We start from the raw sequence: 19,178 nt of genomic DNA on the forward strand, positions 1-19,178 counted from the left end.
TGGTACATTTACACAATGGAGTACTACTTAGCTATCAGAAACAATGGCTTAACGAAATTCTTAAGAAAATGGATGCATCTAGAGAATATCATCCTGAGTGAGATAACCCAGTCACAAAAGAACAGACATAATATGCAGTCATTGATAATGGGATACTAATCCCAGAAAGCTCTGAACACCCAGAAACAACTCACAGACTGTGTGAAGTCCAAGAAAAGAAAAAAATTATATATTTTAATTAAAATAGAACTGTATCACATCCCCCTTTCCTCCCTACAGCCTCTCCCAGTTTCTCTTCTATCCCCTCCAAATAATACCCTCTTTTCCTATATTTTTGTTACATATATACATATGTGTATGTATATGTATCCACAAATAATTACAACCTTAAAAATGTATTTGTTTACTTTTATGCAAAAATGCTTTAAAATTTGTACATTTATCTTTGTTTTTTTAAAATAAAGTTTCTCAATTAAAAAAAAAAAAAGATTCCTACAGTCAAACATGAGGCAGGGGTCAGAAGAGTTGGGGGAAGAATTAAGGGCCCAGAATATGATAAGAACTCTACAGAAAGTCCAGCAGTATAAACTAATCTGGACTTCTAGGAGCTCTGAGAGACTGAACCATAAAAAAAGTGCATAAACAAGCTGGATGAAGGCATAACTATAGGTAGGAAATTACAGAGTATTTGACCAAATGAATCTGGGTATTTTTGTGAATGGAAATTTTCTTTGTCTAGGAATAAATTCAAACAAATTTTCATAAATATAAAAAAAACTCCTCCCCTGTCTTTCTTGATCTCTTTCCTTTTGGATTCAGATATTCCACTGTGTCCTGTGGCAAATGGTTTGGTCTCAGTACAGAGCAATCAATGGCCAAAGATTTCACAGTAAAACTTCAAATTCTCGAAGATTGTAACAACCTCTGCCTCTACATAGGCAAAGGATCTCAAAAGTCTTTTATCTCTAAGCTTTTTCTTTCTTTACTTTCTACTCTTGAAAATATATCTCTATGCTTTCTTTGCTCTCTGCTCTCAGAATATGTCCTAAAGCCATTGTTTAGACTCTCTTTGTCTCAGGATTTATAAATGTACTGGGTATGCTTTTAAAAAAATTTATAAAATCTGTAAGAAAAAGTGAGCTTAAAGATGTAACCAAAGGTTTTTAGTTTTAAAAAATCTATATATTGGTAATCTTAATTTGATACAACATACTTGTATGTAACTTTAATTCAACTCTTGTTTAAGAAATAGATGTGCTACAGTGTATTGTATATGCAACTTAGATTTAACTCTTGCTTAGAGAAATAGATGTTAAAAAGAAAAAGAGGGTGTATGCCTGATCAGCTCACCTTGGAATAAATAGTAACCATGTGATTTGCTGGTCGATGACCTAATCAGGATATGTGACTGGCAGCCATATTTACTAATGGTAAAGGGAGTAATTACCAGGTAACTTCACCATCATCTTGATTAAGATGATCACATAGAATAAAACAAGGAAGGACATAAAATGTCTTAGTCCTCCTGAGCCATCTGATTTTTATTGAATCTCCATTTAGATTAAGAAGCCAGCAGCATATTGTCAAGATATTTTGGGTTAAGATGGATTTTTTTAATAATGACTTTTTTCCTGATATTAAAAATTTTACTTAAGGGAAAAAATTATAGAAGAAAACTTTCCTAACCTAAGAAAGAGATAAAGATATAACCACAAACATACAAGAAGCCTACAGAACCCCAAATAGATTGGACCAGAAAAGAAATTCTTCCTAACACATAATAGTCAAAACAACGCATGTTCAAAACAAAGAAAGAATATTAAAACAGTAAGGATAAAGAACAGGTAGCATATAAAGGCAGAACAATCTGAATTACACCAGACTTTTCAACCGAGACTGTGGAAGCTAGAAGATCCTGGACTGACATCATACAGACCGTAAGAGGACACAAATGCCAGTCCAGGTTACTATATCCAGCAAAACTCAATTACCATAGATGGAGAAACCAAGATATTCCAGGACAAAAGCAAATTTACATAATATCTGTCCACAAATCCAGCACTACAAAGAATAATTGATGGAAAACTCCATCACAAAGAGGGAAACTTCATCCTAAGATGATCAAGAAACTAATCTTCTTGCAACAAACACCAAAGAAGAAAAACACACAAACATAATTCTACTTCTAAAAACAAAAATAGCAGGAAAAACCAATCACTATTCCTTAATATCTCTTAACATCAATGGACTCAATTCCCTAATAAAAAGATGTGAACTATCAAACTGTTCACATAAACAGGTTCCAGCATTTTATTGCATACAGTAAACTCATCTCAGCAACTAAGACAGGCACTACCTCAGAGTAAAAGGTTGAGAAAAAACTTTTTAAGCAAATGGTCCCAAACAACAACCTGGAGGAGCTAACCTAATATCAAATAAAATAGATTTTCAATCAAAAGTCATCAAAAAGACAAGGAAGTACACTTTTTACTCATCAAAGGAAAATCATTCAAGGTGAGTTCTCAATTCTGAACATCTTTGCTCCAAATACAAGGGCACCCACATTCATAAAAGAAACTCTAATAAAGCTCAAAGCATATATATTACACCACACAGAATAATAGTGGGAGACTTCAACACCTCACTCTCATCAATGGACAAATTATGGATGCAGAAATTGAACAGAGACAGGGAAACTAACAAGTTATGAACCAAATGGATTCAACAGACATCTATAGAATATTTCATCTTAAAACAAAAGAATATACTTTCTCAGCACCTTCTCCAAAATTGACCATATAGTCAGTCACAAAACAGGCCTCAACAGATACAAGAACATTGAAATAATCCCATGCATCCTATCAGATCACCATAGACTAAGGCTAGTCTTCAATAACAACAAAAACAACAAAAAGTCCACATACACATGGAAGCTTAACAATGCTTTTCTCTATGATAGCTTGCTCAAGGAATAAATAAAGAAAGAAATTGAAAACTATTTTGAATTTAATGAAATGAACACACAACATACCCAAACTTACGGGATGCAATGAAAGCAGCACTAAGAGGAAAACTCATAGCTCCAAGCCCTGCTAAAAGGAAACTGGAGAGAGCATTCACTATCACCTTGACAACATACCTGAGAGCTTTAGAACAAAAGGAAGCAGATACACCCAAGAGGAGTAGATAGCAGGAAATAATCAAACTCAGAGCTGAAATCAACCAAATAGAAACAAAAAGGACTATACAAAGAATCAACAAAATCAAGAGCTGATTCTTTGAGAAAATCAGCAAGATCGATAAACCCTTAGCCAGACTAACTAGAGGGCACAGAGAGAGGATCCAAATTAACAAAATCAGAAATGAAAGGAGAGACATAACAACAGAAACTGAGGAAATTCAAAAAATCATCAGATCCTACTACAAAAGCTTACACTCAACAAAACTGGAAAATCTAGAGGAAATGGACAATTTTCTAGACATACCAGGTATCAAAGTTAAATCAGGATCAGATAAACCACCTAAACAGCCCCATAACCCCTAAAGAAATAGAAACAGTCATCAAAAACCTTCCACCCACAAAAGCCCAGGACCTGATGGGTTTAGTGCAGAATTCTATCAGACCTTCGTAGAAGACCTAATACCAATACTTTCCAAACTATTCCACAAAATAGAAATGGAGGGAATACTTCCCAACTCATTCTTCAAAGCCACAATCATGCTCATTCCTAAACCACACAAAGACCCTACAAAGAAAGAGAACTTTAGATCAATTTTCCTAATGAACATTGATGCAAAAATACTCAATAAAATTCTTGCAGACTGAATCCAAGATCACATCAAAATGATTATTCACCGTGATCAACTAGGCTTTATCCCAGGGATGCAAGAATGGTTCAATAAACGGTTCAGTCTCTGACACCTTCTAAGGATCCAGGTTAGTGACCCTGTTGGTCTTCCTTTGAACATCCTATCCCCTTCAGGGCCTTCAGTCCTTTCCCCAACCCTTCTATAACAGTTCCTTACCTCCATCCAATGTTTGGCTGTAGACATCTGCATCTGTTTCAGTCAGCTTCTGGGTAAAGCCTCTCAGAGGACAGTTATGTAGGCTCCTGTCTGCAAGCATAGCAGTATCATTAATAGTGTCAGGGATTGGTGCTTGTTCATGGGACAGGTGTCAAGTTGGACCAGTTATTGATTGACTCTTTCTTCAGTCTCTGCTCCATCTTTGTCGCTGTATTTCTTTTAGACAGAACAGATTTGGGGTTGAAAGTTTTGTAGGTGAGTTAGTATCCTTATGCTGGACAGGAGCTGGAGGTGGCCTCTTCAGGTTCCATATCTTCATTGTTGAGCATCTAGGATAAGGTCACTAGCATCAACATCATGACTTTTGCAGGGAAATGGGTGCAACTAGAAAATACCATCCCAAGTGAGGTATTCCAGACCCATAAAGACATGCATGGGTGAACTCACTGATAAGTAGATATTAACCATAAAGAACAGGATACCCATGATATACTCCACAGTCCCAAAGAAGCTAAACAAGGGAGAGGGTCTAGTGGGGGATACTTGAATCTCATTTAGATAATGGAATAAAATAGTCATAGGAGGCAGAGGGAGGGAGGCGACTGGGTGGGAGAAGAGAATAAGATCAGGTATGGGGAGAAGAAGGAGAGAGGGCCAGAGGGCCAGGAGAATGAATGGAAATCTGTAGCTTCAGGAGTTCAGGGGTCGGGGTGGAATCTCTAGGAACTCCCAGAGACCTGGGATCAGGAAGGCTCCCAGGAGTCAATGTAGGTGACCTTAACTAAGACACACAATTTTATATATTTTTATATATGATCTATTTTTATTTTTATTACCTAAATGTTTGTTGTCATATCTGTAACATTTGGTTTTGATCATTTTATTTTCACTATTTTTCAAAAATACTAAGAGCAAAATATAGTAGAACATTTATATATTAATTTTGAAATGTTTTATTCACTAGATTGAAAGTTTGAAAAATATTTCAGTTTGAAGTACAAACTATTTTTTGAAATAGGGATTGATGGAATATATCAGGGGAAATGTGACAAAGAAATGAACACAGAGACTGAGACAGATTCGTAAAGTATTTAATGTTATCTCAATTTATTATTGCATCCGATCAGTTATAGTACCAGTGACACTGGTTGCTAATTAGTGGTTGCTAAGACCATCATCAGTGAACAATGGTCTAGGAGTATTTCTAAGTTCAGAAAAGTGTACCTGTGCCTTGTGTTTCAACAGAATTTAAAGAATTTATTTTTTCACACAGCATGTTTTTCCTTTAATTATCTTTAATCATTTTTTACAGTCCAATTACTGTCCTCCTCTGGTTCTTCCTTCCAACAGTTTCTCATCCCATTCTTCCTCCCCTGTCTTCAAGAGGATGTCCCCATTCCCCCCCCCACACACACACCAATCAGGCCCCCCCATTGCCTGGGGCATAAAGTCACTCAAGGGTTAGGTATGTCTTCTCTCACTGAGGCCAAAGCAGGCAGTCCTCTGTTGTATATGTGTTGGGGGCCTCCAGCCAGCTGGTGTTTGAAAGATCTCAGAGGTCCTGGTTAGTTGAGACTGCTGGTCTTCCTGTGGAGTGGCCCTCCTTCTCAGCTTCTTCCAGCTCTTCCCTAGTTTAACCACAGGGGTCCCTGACTTCAGTCCATTGGTTGGGTGTAAGTATCTACATCTGTCCCCGTCAGCTGCTTGTTGGACCTCTCAGAGGGCAGCCGTGCTAGGCTCCTGTCTGTAAGTACACCATAGTATCAGTAATAGTGTCAGGCTTTAGAGCCTGCCCTTGAGATGGGTCCAATTTGGGCCAATCAGGACCTCCCTTCCTTCAGTCTCTTCTCCATTTTTTGTCTCTGCAGTTTTTAGACAGGAACGGGCTGTGTGATGGCCGCCCATCTCTCCACTGTCCTTCTACACTGGAGGTAGAATCTACAAGTTCCTTCTCCCCACTGTTGGGCATTTTATCTAAGTCCCTCCCTTTGGGTCCTGAGAGTCTCTCACCTCCCAGGTCTCTGGTACTTTCTAGAGGGTCCCCAGCTTCCCACCACCTGAGGTTTCATATTTCCACTCAAATAATGTCACCAGTCTTCTTTTTTTCTGCCTACATTTTCTTTTCTGTGAAAAAAAAAATCAACCTCATCATTTTTTCCTGCTCATTAGTTGTAGCAAAAGTTTAGTAATCTTACTTGCCTAACTTTCCTTCACTGCTCATCAGAGTCATTGTCCACTGGTCTTAGCTCTAATCTCTGTCCTTGAGGATTTATAAGCCTGTTGTAGCCTGGCTAGCTACACAGTTTCAGCACTGGAGAAATCATACATCAAACATGTCCTCCTGACAGACCAGGTGGCTTCTTTTCCTACCTGAAGTTCAGCCCCAATGTTGGTAAGGTACTAGGGACTTGATGTAGCAGGACATCATTGAGCTTACATGTTGCCACTGGTCCATCTTGTCTTCACACTACAGAAAGCAGCTTGATTCTCAGGTGTAGGAGCTGGGGAGATAGTGCACTGGGTAAAAGCACTTAACCCTAGTATCCCCAGACCTCATAGACATGAGTAAATAATCCCAGCACTGCTGTGGCAGGATGAGGTGTGGAGATAAGAGAATGCCCAGAAGGTTGTGAACCAACTAGCCTGTCATACACAGTGGCAGAGAATCCATCCTATCTCAAGCAGAGTAAGGGAGAGGCCTAGCACCCAAAGTTGCTCTCTGATCAATATCCACATACCCACTACATCATGTTCATACCCACTCACCTCCCTACACACACAAGAAAAAGATATATAAAAACTCAGTCACAGAAAGAAGCTATCAATACTACCATGTTTCCTTTCTCTTTTAACTTTCTATTAACTTTAAATAAACAGTAATGATGACCATAAGCAAATGCTTAGCACACAGATGATATCAGGAAGTAGTAATTAATGATTGTCCCTGGAGGCAGTAATTATGATATCTGATAAGATTCTTGATTCAGTATTCCACCCAATGGCATTTGAATGTTTGCCTCTTAAATAAAACTTTGTAATAGATATAACATTTTTTTGCAAAATAAGTCCAAAGGTGCCAAGTTTATTACATCAGACTTTCCAGTTGAGCCTTATGAAAATGAAAATTCCAAGTTTTGTGTGTTGGGTTTTTTTTCTACTAGGCCTCTGTCAAACTATTTTGCTCTAGGCATGAATGAGCTAATCTCATTTGGAAAGATGTATTCATTAGCAAAATTATACCAAAATAAATTTCACTAAGGTCATAATGTTTAATTTAATAGTATTATGATAATAGCTACCATAATTAGTTTCAGATTTGCCTTCTTTCCCAAAGGACAAGAATTTTTGTACTCTTGGATGTACACCTAAGGCATAAAAATGACAGCAAAATTAATGTCATGGCCTTCAGAGCCTGTTTGTGGGTTTTCCTTGCAGGGCCCTAAAGGACTTTAGGGAGCATTGTACAGCTAATGTAAATCACTTAGGATGTGCAAGATAAAATTGGGTTAATTGGGTTCACCTATCCTCAGCCTATACCTCAGTCAACACAGACAGCATTCTTATTACTCAAGGAAGCATGATTTTTATAATTTAAAAAAATGACTCTAGAACTACACAAAAAGGTGTAAAGAATACTTTCTTCAAGTGAAATATATAAGATATTTTTCACTCATTGTTTTCATATAGTTTGATTTTATTTAGAAAATCACTTTGTCTTTTTATATTCATAACAAGAATGCTCTGGTACTACCAGGGCAGGCCTCATGAACACTGATACCCACTCCATTCAGGGATGTGAGCATCGCACTGTCCTACAACTGCTGCTCTATTGGCATTCTTCTAAGCCTCAGGCTCTGAGCCCTGCTTTTCTTTTCTTTTTTTGGTCAGGATTTATGTATCAACAAAAGAACTGTTCACACATCCAGTTAAAATCCAGAGAAACAGGAAGATAAAAATGCTGTGTCTACAATTCCATAATATATATAATACATTATATATATGATATTTTTTTCATTATCAACCCCATAACTACTCTCCCTTTTCCTCACCTGCTGAAACCCTTCTTCATACAAGTCTGCATCCTTCTTTCTTTTGTGTGTATATGAACCACTAGGGTGGTTACTTAGGGTTGTTTGCATGAGCATGGGGTAGAGATTATTTACTGGAAAATGAAAAACTTACCAGTAGCTGTACTGTGAAGAAAGTCACATATACCCCTAGGAGCTGTTAACTGACAGTGGTCCCTCCCTCTAGAGGGCTAGGGAGGGCCTGTGAGTCCCTGCTCCATCCTTCTTGCAATGTTTGACAGGCCTTGTGCAGGCAACCAGTTTCTCTCAGTGCATGAGTACAACAACCCTATTATGTCCAGAAGATACTGTTTTTCAGCATCCTTTCTCATTCTTACATGCCTTCTATTTCCTTTTCAAGATGAGCTGCAAGCCTTGGAAGGGGCTGGTAAAGATTACCTGTTTTTGAACTGAGCATTCAACAGTCACTTATTCTTAGCACCTTAATCGGCTATGAGTCTCTCTCTCTCTACATTAAACACTGCTTTCTGTGAAATTGTCTCACTAATATTGAGAACAATACTAATCTATAGATATAAACATAAATGTTTATAAGGCACCTTGGCAACACATTTGTTTCATAGTACAATAGTAGGTTCTTTTATGGGTTCTGTGAGCTCCTGAGCCATGGGCCTTTGACCAGCACAGGAGGCATGCATTTCCTCCTGTGGGCCAGCCTCCATTCTAATCAGAAGAAATTAGTTACACCTATACCCATCGAGCCAAATCTTGCCTACTGTATCACTATTATAGTTTACACGATTCACAGTATTATGTGAGATTGTTAGCATCACTCCTCCAGCATCTTACATAGCACCTTCTAGGATTATGAATGCTTAATCTCAAGGAGGAAGTTTCTGGGTCAGTTCTAGTTTGATTTCACTATACCCTGTAATCCAAGTGTGTTATATTAGTTCTAGTGAGCATGAAAAGTCTCTGGCAATAACCTATATTGGTTTGTGGGTCTCTGTGACCTTCCTAATCAACAGCTTATATGGAGGCTTTCCATGCCTGACACATGCCTGACACTGGAATTTTTGTTTAATAGCCGATGGCTTCCCGTTGGTTATCCACTGAAAGAGGCTACCATTATTTTTTTTTTTGCGTTTATATTTTTAATAAGCTTACAAACTAATAGGTTATCATGTAGCTTTTTCGTACATGCTTAATTTTGGTTAATCCTTTTCGCTACCCCCTCTTCTCTACCCTCTCCACCTTAATTTCCACTTAAGTCATTCAACTTCCAGTTAGACCACTACTTTTACATCAGTATGTCTTCTAGTATTAATTCCTCTCTTAAGCCCCCCCCCCATTTCTATCTCCTTGGACTCTACAAACACTCCAAGTTAAAAATACACTAATCTAGGACATGAGAGACAATGTGTGAATTTATCTTTATGGCTCTAGATTACCTCTTTCAGTATAATGCTTTCTATTTTCATCCTTTCAGCTGCACATTTTGTAATTTAATTTTTTTGACTGAATAAAATTCCATTTTATAGACAGAGGGTGGGGAGGAAAAGAGGAAGAGAGAGATAACTTCATTTTCATTACCCATCATCAGTTGACAGCCATCTGGTAATCTGGTGTGGTGCTATTGCTTGGCTCTTGAGTAGAGCAGCTATTGCACATGACTGCACGTTTGTGTGTGTGTGTGTGTGTGTGTGTGTGTGTGTGTGTGTGTGTGTAATGAAATATTCAAGAACTGAAATACCCAAGGTTTCAGGTTGAAAGGGCCCACCAAACATTGGACAAATGGGTGAAAACATGTTGAAATAATTCAGGGCAAGCATTTCTAATATTGGTCAGGCATGGCACACCTTTAGTCCCACCACTTTAAAAAGCAGAGGCAGGCAGATCTCTGTAAGTTCCAGGTCAGCCTGGTCTACATAGTGAGTTCTAGCCCAGCCAGAGCTGCAATCATGAGAATCCTGTCTCAAAAAAAAAAAAAAAAAAAAAAAAAAAAAAAAAAAAAAAAAAAAAATCTTAACACGATCTCTATAGAGAAATAAACAAATTGTACACAAAGCATTGAAGTCTTCAGTATCTTTATACTGACATTGCCAACCAGAGGAGAATAGAATAAAGCTTTTCAGTTTTAGTCTAGAAGTCTATACCTAGAAATTATTGTTACTCATCATTTTTATTGAATGACCATGACTTTTCATACATAGAAAGACAGCAGTAGTTATGACCTAAAACTGAGGAATAAAACTTCAAATGTATAGTTAACAATTATGGATGTATGGATATCTGAATGCTCACCACATAAGTTTTAAGTTCTAAGAATTGAAAGTACTTGTCTCTGAGGAAGAAAACTACGTCTGTATCTTTAAAACAAAATAGAGTTATTTAATATAGATTTGACTTAAAGTTTTAATTAAAAAGGAAAACATTTTATGGCATAAATTGCCTCAAAATATTACTAGTCTGTCTAGATGAGAACACAGGCAGCTAAGGAGCACAGAGACATGGCTGTATGCTCATTGTGTGAACATAAACCTTACAACTGGAACCCTGACGTTTACCTTTTAAGTATATTCTACTACTTTTAAGACAATGAAATAGAGCACCCCCACTTTGACTAGGCAATTTCTTATAAGGTCAGAGAACATGTTACTCCTAGGTACTCTTTTACCTAAAAGATACAAAACCATTTGTGTGCACATCAATTGAACACCCACTATATTACACTTATTTTTGATAATCCAAAGGTGACGAATGCCCAGTAAATGGAATTCTGTCACTTGCTCACAAGAGCTCTAATAAAGAATGTTGACTGGGTGGAGCAGTTGCCTGTGGAGTCACCACCTATTGTAGCATCAAACCCAACGTCTTGTTCAACTATCACTGTGATGTAGGTTAGAATCAACAGACATGAGATAACAAAGGTCCCTCAGCACGTCAGGCTAGGTCTGTGCATATGTCACTGTGTAAAGAAATGCTGTGACACAGTCGAGGAGAAGGATCTCAAGTTTGAGGGCAGCCTAGACTACAAAACAAGCTTATGTCTCAAATAACAAGCTAAAGAGTTATCTCAAAGGCAGAGTACATACCCAACATGCACAAAGCCCTCAGTTCAGTCCCCAGCATCAGGACCCACACCCTCTTAAGAGTTCCCTGTTTTTATATTTCAAATTTAATACTTTCACATTTCAAGATGTGCTGGTCAAATTTATTATGACATTTATTCTGATGACAGCATGTCTATCTGAGGAATGTATGGCATGTTTAGTTCCTAGGAAATAGTTTCCTGGAAATGTTAATCTAGATGGACAGCTACACTGAACCTTGTGGTTCGTGCCCATACAAACACAGAGCATGCCACGAAAACTCTCAGCTTGGGTTCATGGCAGCAAGCTCCGAGGAATGCACAGAGATGGTCTCTTCTCTGTGAGACTCTCTATCCACATTTACTTTTACGAAACATGGCAAGTCAGTGTCCATCAGGTAAACTTACCTACTTATTGATCAAATGTCTTGGGAGGCATGTAGCCCATAGGCCTCAGGTTGGATACACCCATATATACACACCAAATATATTTATTCTTATACCATTTATATTGTATTCACATATTGAAGTAACCTAGAAAGGATTTAAAGTGTTAGGAGAATGTAATGGATTATATGCAAATAGCATACCAGATGTCCTTGATTTCTGAACTCTGAGCAGTGTTCAGTATCAAACTCCATGAATGCCAAGGACCTGATATTACGGTAACCTGAAAGGAAAAACTTGGAATTCCATGACAAAGCACAGTGCACACAGGTGTAAATTTGCCACCATGTGCTTTTCTGTCTGGCTACTGTCCTGTGTCAGCATTTCTTATGCCCCTTCACAGGCCTCGTACTCACAGTTTGCATTGATAAGTCTGTTAAGTGACTATGTTACAGTTGTGCTATCCTTTTAGCTTACAATTTATATCTTAGTGTTTTAATAGTTTAATTATCAATATTTGTAATTTATATTGATAATTATTTTAAACAAGATATGTAAATATAGTTAGTTATCAGGCAGACATTGTCAGAGACTCTTCACTTTGCTTACTTCTACATGACTGAGAGCAGGGGTACAGGCAGGCACTCAGAAAGTATCCCAGCATCCCTCCTCCTCAAGTCCTCTCCAGTATATTTGCCATTCATTTAGTTATAAGGAAAGAAACAGTTTTCAAAAGCTTGTATAATTCACACTTTACTGTGTATTAACACAATATCTCAACTACTTCCTAATGATTCTTTGTGCTTGACCATTTTAGGAAAGCTACTCTTCAGGTCATATACATCATAATGCGGAATTCTTCATTAGTACCACCAAAAGATCAAGGTAAGACAGTGCATGCTTCAGATGACAGTACTATACACATTATCACATAATGATTTTAGTTGACATATGTAATGCCTCCACCCTCCAGTCATAAGGTGTCATAGTTCCTAGAATTAAATGCTAAACCTCCAGTTACATCTAAGAGTTCATTTCCTTTGGTAGATTAACCTAGTGATTATGGATTCCCAGGTTAGCAGAACATTATAAGGATCTGTCTCCTTTCCTAGGCTGAAAGAGCAGGCCAACTCATTGTATGCAGAACTGGGAGGCCAGCTTACCACTGCCAGTTAGCCGGAGGTAGTAGATGTCACTGGGATTATGGATGTGGCTTCACTGGCATAATGACTAAGGTATCTTAATAAGTATTGCATTCACACCTCATACATATTTATATTCACACATACACAAGGATACACATATGTTAAGAGGTAATGTTTGCTTATATTTTTACCTGTTGGTTTCTTATTCCATTCAAAATGAAATTTTTAAGAAAAATTAATTTCCCTACATAAAACCTCTGAAAAAATACTTTAATTATTTTATTTTTGATGTTGTAAAATTATGCCATTTTCCCTTTTTTTTCTTCCCTCCAAACTTTCTGATAAACTCCTCCTAGATCTCTTTCAACTTCATGGCTTTTTTTTTCATTAATTGTCATTACATGCATATATGTGTATATTCCTAAATATAACCTGCTCAGTCTCTATGATACTATTTGTATGTGTGAATCAAGGCCTGACCATTTGATATTGGATAATTGGCCCACTTCCATGTGGAGAACTATTTCTCCCATGCTCAGCATTCCTTAGTTGATACCTCATGGTCTTTCCCTCATCCACTTTGGCATCTCTGTTGTCCTTGTTCAGCTCATATTTAGGCAGTTGTGGTGAGATGCAGTGAGTGTAGCTTCCTACGTAACTAGGAGACACAGTCTCATAACAAACTCCCTAATCCTCTGGCTCTTAGGATCTTTCTGTCCCCCTTCTTAAGCAATGTTCTGCAGTTCTACTAAAATTCTATAATGTTCCCTCAGCCTTAGGTGCAGGAATGTTTTGTAGATGTACCCATTGAAACAGGTTTCCACAACTTGCCTTTTGATTGGTGGTAGTTCTCTGCAGTAGGTTTTGTCTGTCTGAAGTGTCCTTGATGAGGAATGAGAATTTCACTCATCTGTGGGTGTTAAGTGTTTAGATTGTGCTACAGATTGTATTGGGTTAGTAAAGTACTAGTTGTAGGTTCTCTCTGGTACCTATGACTTCACCAGCACTAAGTAGTTTGCCAGTTTTCCTCTTGATGAGCAGATCTTGTTTAATTTGAGAGCTGTGGATGTGTGCCCTACTGCACCGGGAAGGTTATTGTGGCATGTTAGACACTGGAGTGGTTCAAAGGTGTCCTAGCTATAGAGGACACTTATGTTGATTGCTTCCCTCCTTTGGAAGCTCTCTGATTTCATGAAAGTTAGTCCTTATGGAGGGACATTTAGGGCAGTCCCAGCTCCAGGCCTCTGAGTCCTGTTTTCTGAAGTGTTTGGTGTCTTCCGCAATTGAGAATTACCTTCCACCTCTGGGTGTAGCAACCAAGGATCATAGCAATAGGATGTGTGTTTGAGGAGTCTCTTGAACAACCCTGACCAACACTCAAAAAAAAAAAAAAAAAAAAAAAAAAGAGTGCATCTCAGGTATGGTATTAGGGTTTTTTATTAGGCAACCTTTGGGTTCTGGAAGGAGCATTGTCAACCTAGAAGAATAAAGTTTATTAAAACTTTCTATGTATATTTGTACAAAGAATTGCGTGTATTACAGGGTTTTTAAGTAAATATTTACTAGTGCAATTCCTTATGACTTTTCCAGACATCTTTATTATTTTTCTGATTAAGATTAACATGATTTTTATCTTTAAGTATATTATTTAGTTCATTACATTTATAAACTTGTATATGTGGAAACATCCTTGCATTTTATTGGTAAAGCCATCCTAGTCATGGTGTATAATCTTTTTGATAGATGCCTGTATTCTGTTAGCATTTTTTTGAACATTTTAAAAACTGTGTTCACCACTAGCATTGTCATTTTCATCTCTTGTTGTGTCTTTACCTAGTTTTACTATAGAGTGATACCAGCCATGTTCAAGGACTTTGGAGATGCTCCTGTTATTGTTATTTGTTTGTTTTTCTTGTTTTTTCACTCATTGTTTAATAGTTTAAGGACTGGCTGCAGGTATTCCTTGAAAATCTGGTAGATTCTGCTGTGACTCCATCTGCTATGACTTACATAGCTGGAAGGCTTTTATTACTATTTCAGTTTCCTCCTTCATTATTGGTACGTTTAGGTTGTTGACTTCTTTATTGGTTTTGCTGAATCTAGAAATTTATCCATCTCTTTTAGGTTTTTCAATGTAATGGAGTACAGGTTTTTAAAGTTTTCCCTTATAATAGTCTGAATCTCTTTGGTTAGTTGAGCTAAGGGTCTGCTAATCTTGTTTATTTTTACAAAGATCCAGATCTGACAAGATTCACTGACTCTTTGTATTACTTTCTTTGTTTCTATTTCATTTCATTAATTTCTGCTCTGATTTTTATTATTTCATGCTGTCCACTAGGTTTGGACTTGGTCTGTTCTTTTTTCAAATTTTTGAGTTGTATCATCAAGTCATTTACTTGTGCGCCTTGGTTGTTTTTTTGTTTGTTTGTTTTTGTTTTTTTGTTTTTGTTTTTTTTTAATGTAGGCATTTAGATCTATAAATTTTCTCATGGGACTGCTTTCAGTGGTTTTGTTGTACTGTATTTTCATTTCCATTTAGTTCCAGGAAATGTTTTTATTTTAATATTGATTCTTTTGACCCATTCATCTGTAAAGTGTTTAATCTCTATGAGTTTGTATATTTATTAAACATGTGCTCAGTATCAAATTTGTAAGCCCCTCAAAGCACTGGTGAGGCACCTCTGAGGACCTCCAACCACAAGGTTGCACCTGCAGAACACTCCAGTGACCTTAACAACCAGACCCAGCCCTTCAAGATGCAGGTGGCCAAGCTCTATCCTACAGAATAAAAAGCCCAAGATAGGGTCACAAAATTCCACCAATCCCTGGGTTTACCCCAAGATCATGCTACAAAGTCCCACCAATTCCAAGCTACCCAGGAATGCTCTGACCCAAGAAACCCTATATAAAGCCTACCTCCAGCTCAGTTCTTTGCTGTTTTTCTACCAAACAGAGGCAGCCTCACAGAGAGACACACTTTCTTATGTCCTTTCCGATAAATCTCTTGTGTGAGGTTTCTTGTGCAGTATGACTTTGTGATATTGTTTGTCTTAGGACTGCCAGGATACCTCCCCCTACTCCCTTCTTCCCCCAAGTTTAAATTTTATTACATTGTATTCAGATAGAGTAAGTTATTTTAGTCTTTTTTATTATGTAAAGTTCTTGGGGTTTCATTTGTTTGACTGGTTTTTTTTTTGTTTTGTTTTGTTTTGTTGTTGTTGTTTGTGCCCCAGGATATGGTCTATTGTACAGATTTTATGTGCTGTTAAGTACAGTGTGGATTCTTTGGAGTTTGGGTGAAATTATCAGTAGGTATCTGTTAGGTCTATTTGATGTATGATATCAAGTAATTCTAATGTATTTCTTTTTTTCTCCAAATGACCTATCTATTGGAAAAAATGGGGTATTGAAATCATCAAGTATTATTGAACTAATGTTAATCTGTATCTTTAAATTCAATAGTAACATTTGTTTTATGAAATCAGGAGCACCAGAGTTGTACACATGTTTAGAATAATTCTTGTTGGTTAATTTTTCCTTTGATTATTCCTCCTTATCTGTTTTGATAAGTTTTAGTTTGAAGACTATTTTGTCAGAAATTGGACTAATGATGCAAGTTATATTTAATAGAGCACTTTTAGTCCATTTATTACTCTAATGCTAGGCCTATTTTTAACGGTAAGGTGTGTTTCTTATAGATAACAGATAGATGGATTTTGTTTCTCCATCCCTTCAATCAGCCTGTATCTTTTGATTGGAGAGTTCATGCCATTGATATTTAAAGTTGTTGAAATATGTCTGTTAATTGCCTTCTTCATGTTATTGATTTTGGTAGTGTGGTTCTTGTGTTTTACTAAGTATGGATTAATATTTCTTTCCGTGATTTCTTGACATTCTCTTCAGTTCAAAACATTCTTTTCTGTGTTTAGGTTCAGATTATTGAAATAAAAATTTTAGACTCTTTATAGTATATAATGTTTTTCTTTCATCTTCAATTATGGCAGATAGTTTTTCTGGGTATATTAGTCTAGGCTGGTAGTCCTGGTCTTTTAGGATAGAATGCATTGCTCCATGCCCTTCTGGCTTTCAAGGTTTTCACTGAGAAATTATTGAGTTTTTGTTTACATGTGACATAGGTTTTTTGCTTTTGGTTTTTTTCTTGTAGCTTTCAACACACACACACATATTATATATATATATATATATATATATATATATATATATATATATATACATACTTAGTGATTTAGCTAAAATATGCCATGAAAATTTTCTTTTCTTGTCCATTTGGTTTTCTGTATGTTTCTTGTGTCTATACGGGTATGTCTTTCTTTATTTAGGGTAAGTTGTGTGTGTGTGTGTGTGTGTGTGAGGGGTGGGGGAGATCTTGTTGAAAATCTGGTGTATACCATTGACTTGGGATTCTCCTCCCTCATCTATGCCTATAATTTAAAGGTTTTTTCCTCTTCCTTTCCCACATTTTCTGTATGGTCATCTTTGTGTGCGAGGGTATTTTTCATATTCCTGTCTTATGTGGTCTAGATCCTCTACTTTATTATTCAACCCTATCAACATTAAGACTTTCCTTTGAGTTTTCTAGTTGCTAATTGGGTTTTTCAATTCCATCTTTTATTTCAGCTTGAGTTCTCCTTCAGTGATTCTATCTCCTTATCAAATTCTGTTCTCAAGTCTTGCATTGCCTATATCACTTCCATAGCCTTACATTTGGGGGGGGGGGGGTTGGTGATTACTCAAGTATTCTTCCTAAGTTCTTTAATTATAATTTAATTCTGTTTTTCCTTTGTGTCTGAAATATCTTAAATTCTTTAATGAAGTTTATGATTGTTATTTTAAATTTGGCATCTTAGTGTTCATCTAGGTATTTCTCTTTGGGAAACATTTCTACAGGACTGGTAGGCTTTACAGGAAAGATATTGGCTTGATATTTCATATTGTTTATATTTTTGCCATGAAATCTGGCCATGTGAATTTCTTTTGGTCTAAGTCTGCTATGGACAAAGCAGGTTGGAGCTGAAGAGGAGATGTACAAGTAAGTTGGGCCTAAAGGTTGGAAATTGCTTGGGAGGAATGAAATCAGATGGACAGAGGGGATTTCTGGTTCAAGTCTATAGAGTGGGAGTATATCTTGCAGGGTAAAATGTTGACTGTGGTATGCAATGCATCTTTAAGTTGAAAGGTAGGCAGGGTAGGTCTTGGCAAAGCCTAGAGACTATTGTGGCACAGGCAGTGTTGGCCAGACTAGGCCTGACCACTAGATGTGTGATCCAGACTGTATCTGGTAGGTTGTGGAAGGAAAATGTCAAACAGACCCACCAGTTTAGACCCTGGAAAAAGTTGTGCTCAATCTAGCTGGGTAGGAAAGATGGACATGGTATGGGAGGAACCTTTGGGTTGGTAGTGATTAAGGAAGAAGCTTGGAGATTGGTTGCAATGCAGGCAGAGGTACCCAGACGAAGTGGGACACAGACTAGATATAGCAGGTTGGGGTGGCTCTATTGGCTTGGCAGGGTCAAGGAGACTCACTAGGATCTACCGTGGAGAAGGATGTAGAAGATCTGGCTGGGTAGAGAGAGCTTAGATGTTGTGAAAGAGGAACCTGTAGATGATGACATATAGAAAGGATCTATAATTTTTATTTTTTGAAACCATGTTGTCTACTCTGGACTTAATTCAGGTTTGGCCCACCTCAGATTTCCTTAGTAGACAAAATGTTGACACCATACCTAGATTATACCATGATTACTTTTTGACAGAAGTTTCTAGTGTTCAGAAAAACAGATTATAGGTAAAAATAGACTCCAAAATAAAGATAATTATATTGCCCTTTTATAAAGAATAAACTGACATGTAGGAGAAATATATATCTTCCTTTTCTCTTGCTTAGCCTATATAAAAAAGAAATACTGACATAAGCATAAGAAAAGACGTTATCTTTCACACTGTAAAACTGAATAATCTTAGTATAGATCATGATTTTAATAAGAGAAGTTTCTTTTGTTAATTTCATTTTTAAAAAACAGAGATAGGTATACAGATTTTTAAAAGCATTTTTGCATAAAACTGTATGGATATATTTTTGTCAGTACTTGATTTTTTTTAAGGTTTGGTAGTATGCATTGGAAAATTTTCTATTAAGATCCTTAAAATAAATGACAGACACTGATCTCTACCCCTAAAAAGCTAGTGTCTTAAGTCTTACAAAGCATGGACGCTGGGTTTATAACTCAGTTCTATTCTTAATTTGATAGTTGTAGGTACATCATGTGGCATATACCCTTCTCTGTAACTCTGTGAAATCAAGATAGTAAATCCCACTGTATAGGATATATGGAGATAATCAGTATTAATAGAGATAATATTAATAGATAATATTGATAGAGATAATTTACATAGCTCACCTAGCATGTTACTGAACAGAGTGGGCACTTACAACCATCACTCTTCCTGGATATTATTAAAACAGAGCCTGCCCTATCAATG

General features: G+C 37.0%; 1 protein-coding gene across 2 annotated transcripts in view; it reads left to right on the forward strand.

Annotated features, from left to right (window-relative positions):
* The window catches only part of ZNF438 (zinc finger protein 438), a 110,640-nt gene that overhangs the window by 65,989 nt on the left and 25,473 nt on the right, over window positions 1–19,178 (forward strand). The window contains exon 3 of one of the 2 annotated variants that reach the window (XM_080916830.1): window positions 12,350–12,417. The exons of the other annotated variant lie outside the window; for it this stretch is intronic. Coding sequence (XP_080772956.1) covers window positions 12,381–12,417 — 37 coding nt within the window. The 5' untranslated portion in view covers window positions 12,350–12,380. The remainder of the gene's footprint in view (window positions 1–12,349; window positions 12,418–19,178) is intronic. 2 annotated transcript variants of the gene reach the window in all.

Source organism: Micromys minutus, assembly GCF_963924665.1.
Source record: "Micromys minutus genome assembly, chromosome: 5".
In the NCBI taxonomy this organism is placed as follows: Eukaryota; Metazoa; Chordata; class Mammalia; order Rodentia; family Muridae; genus Micromys; species Micromys minutus.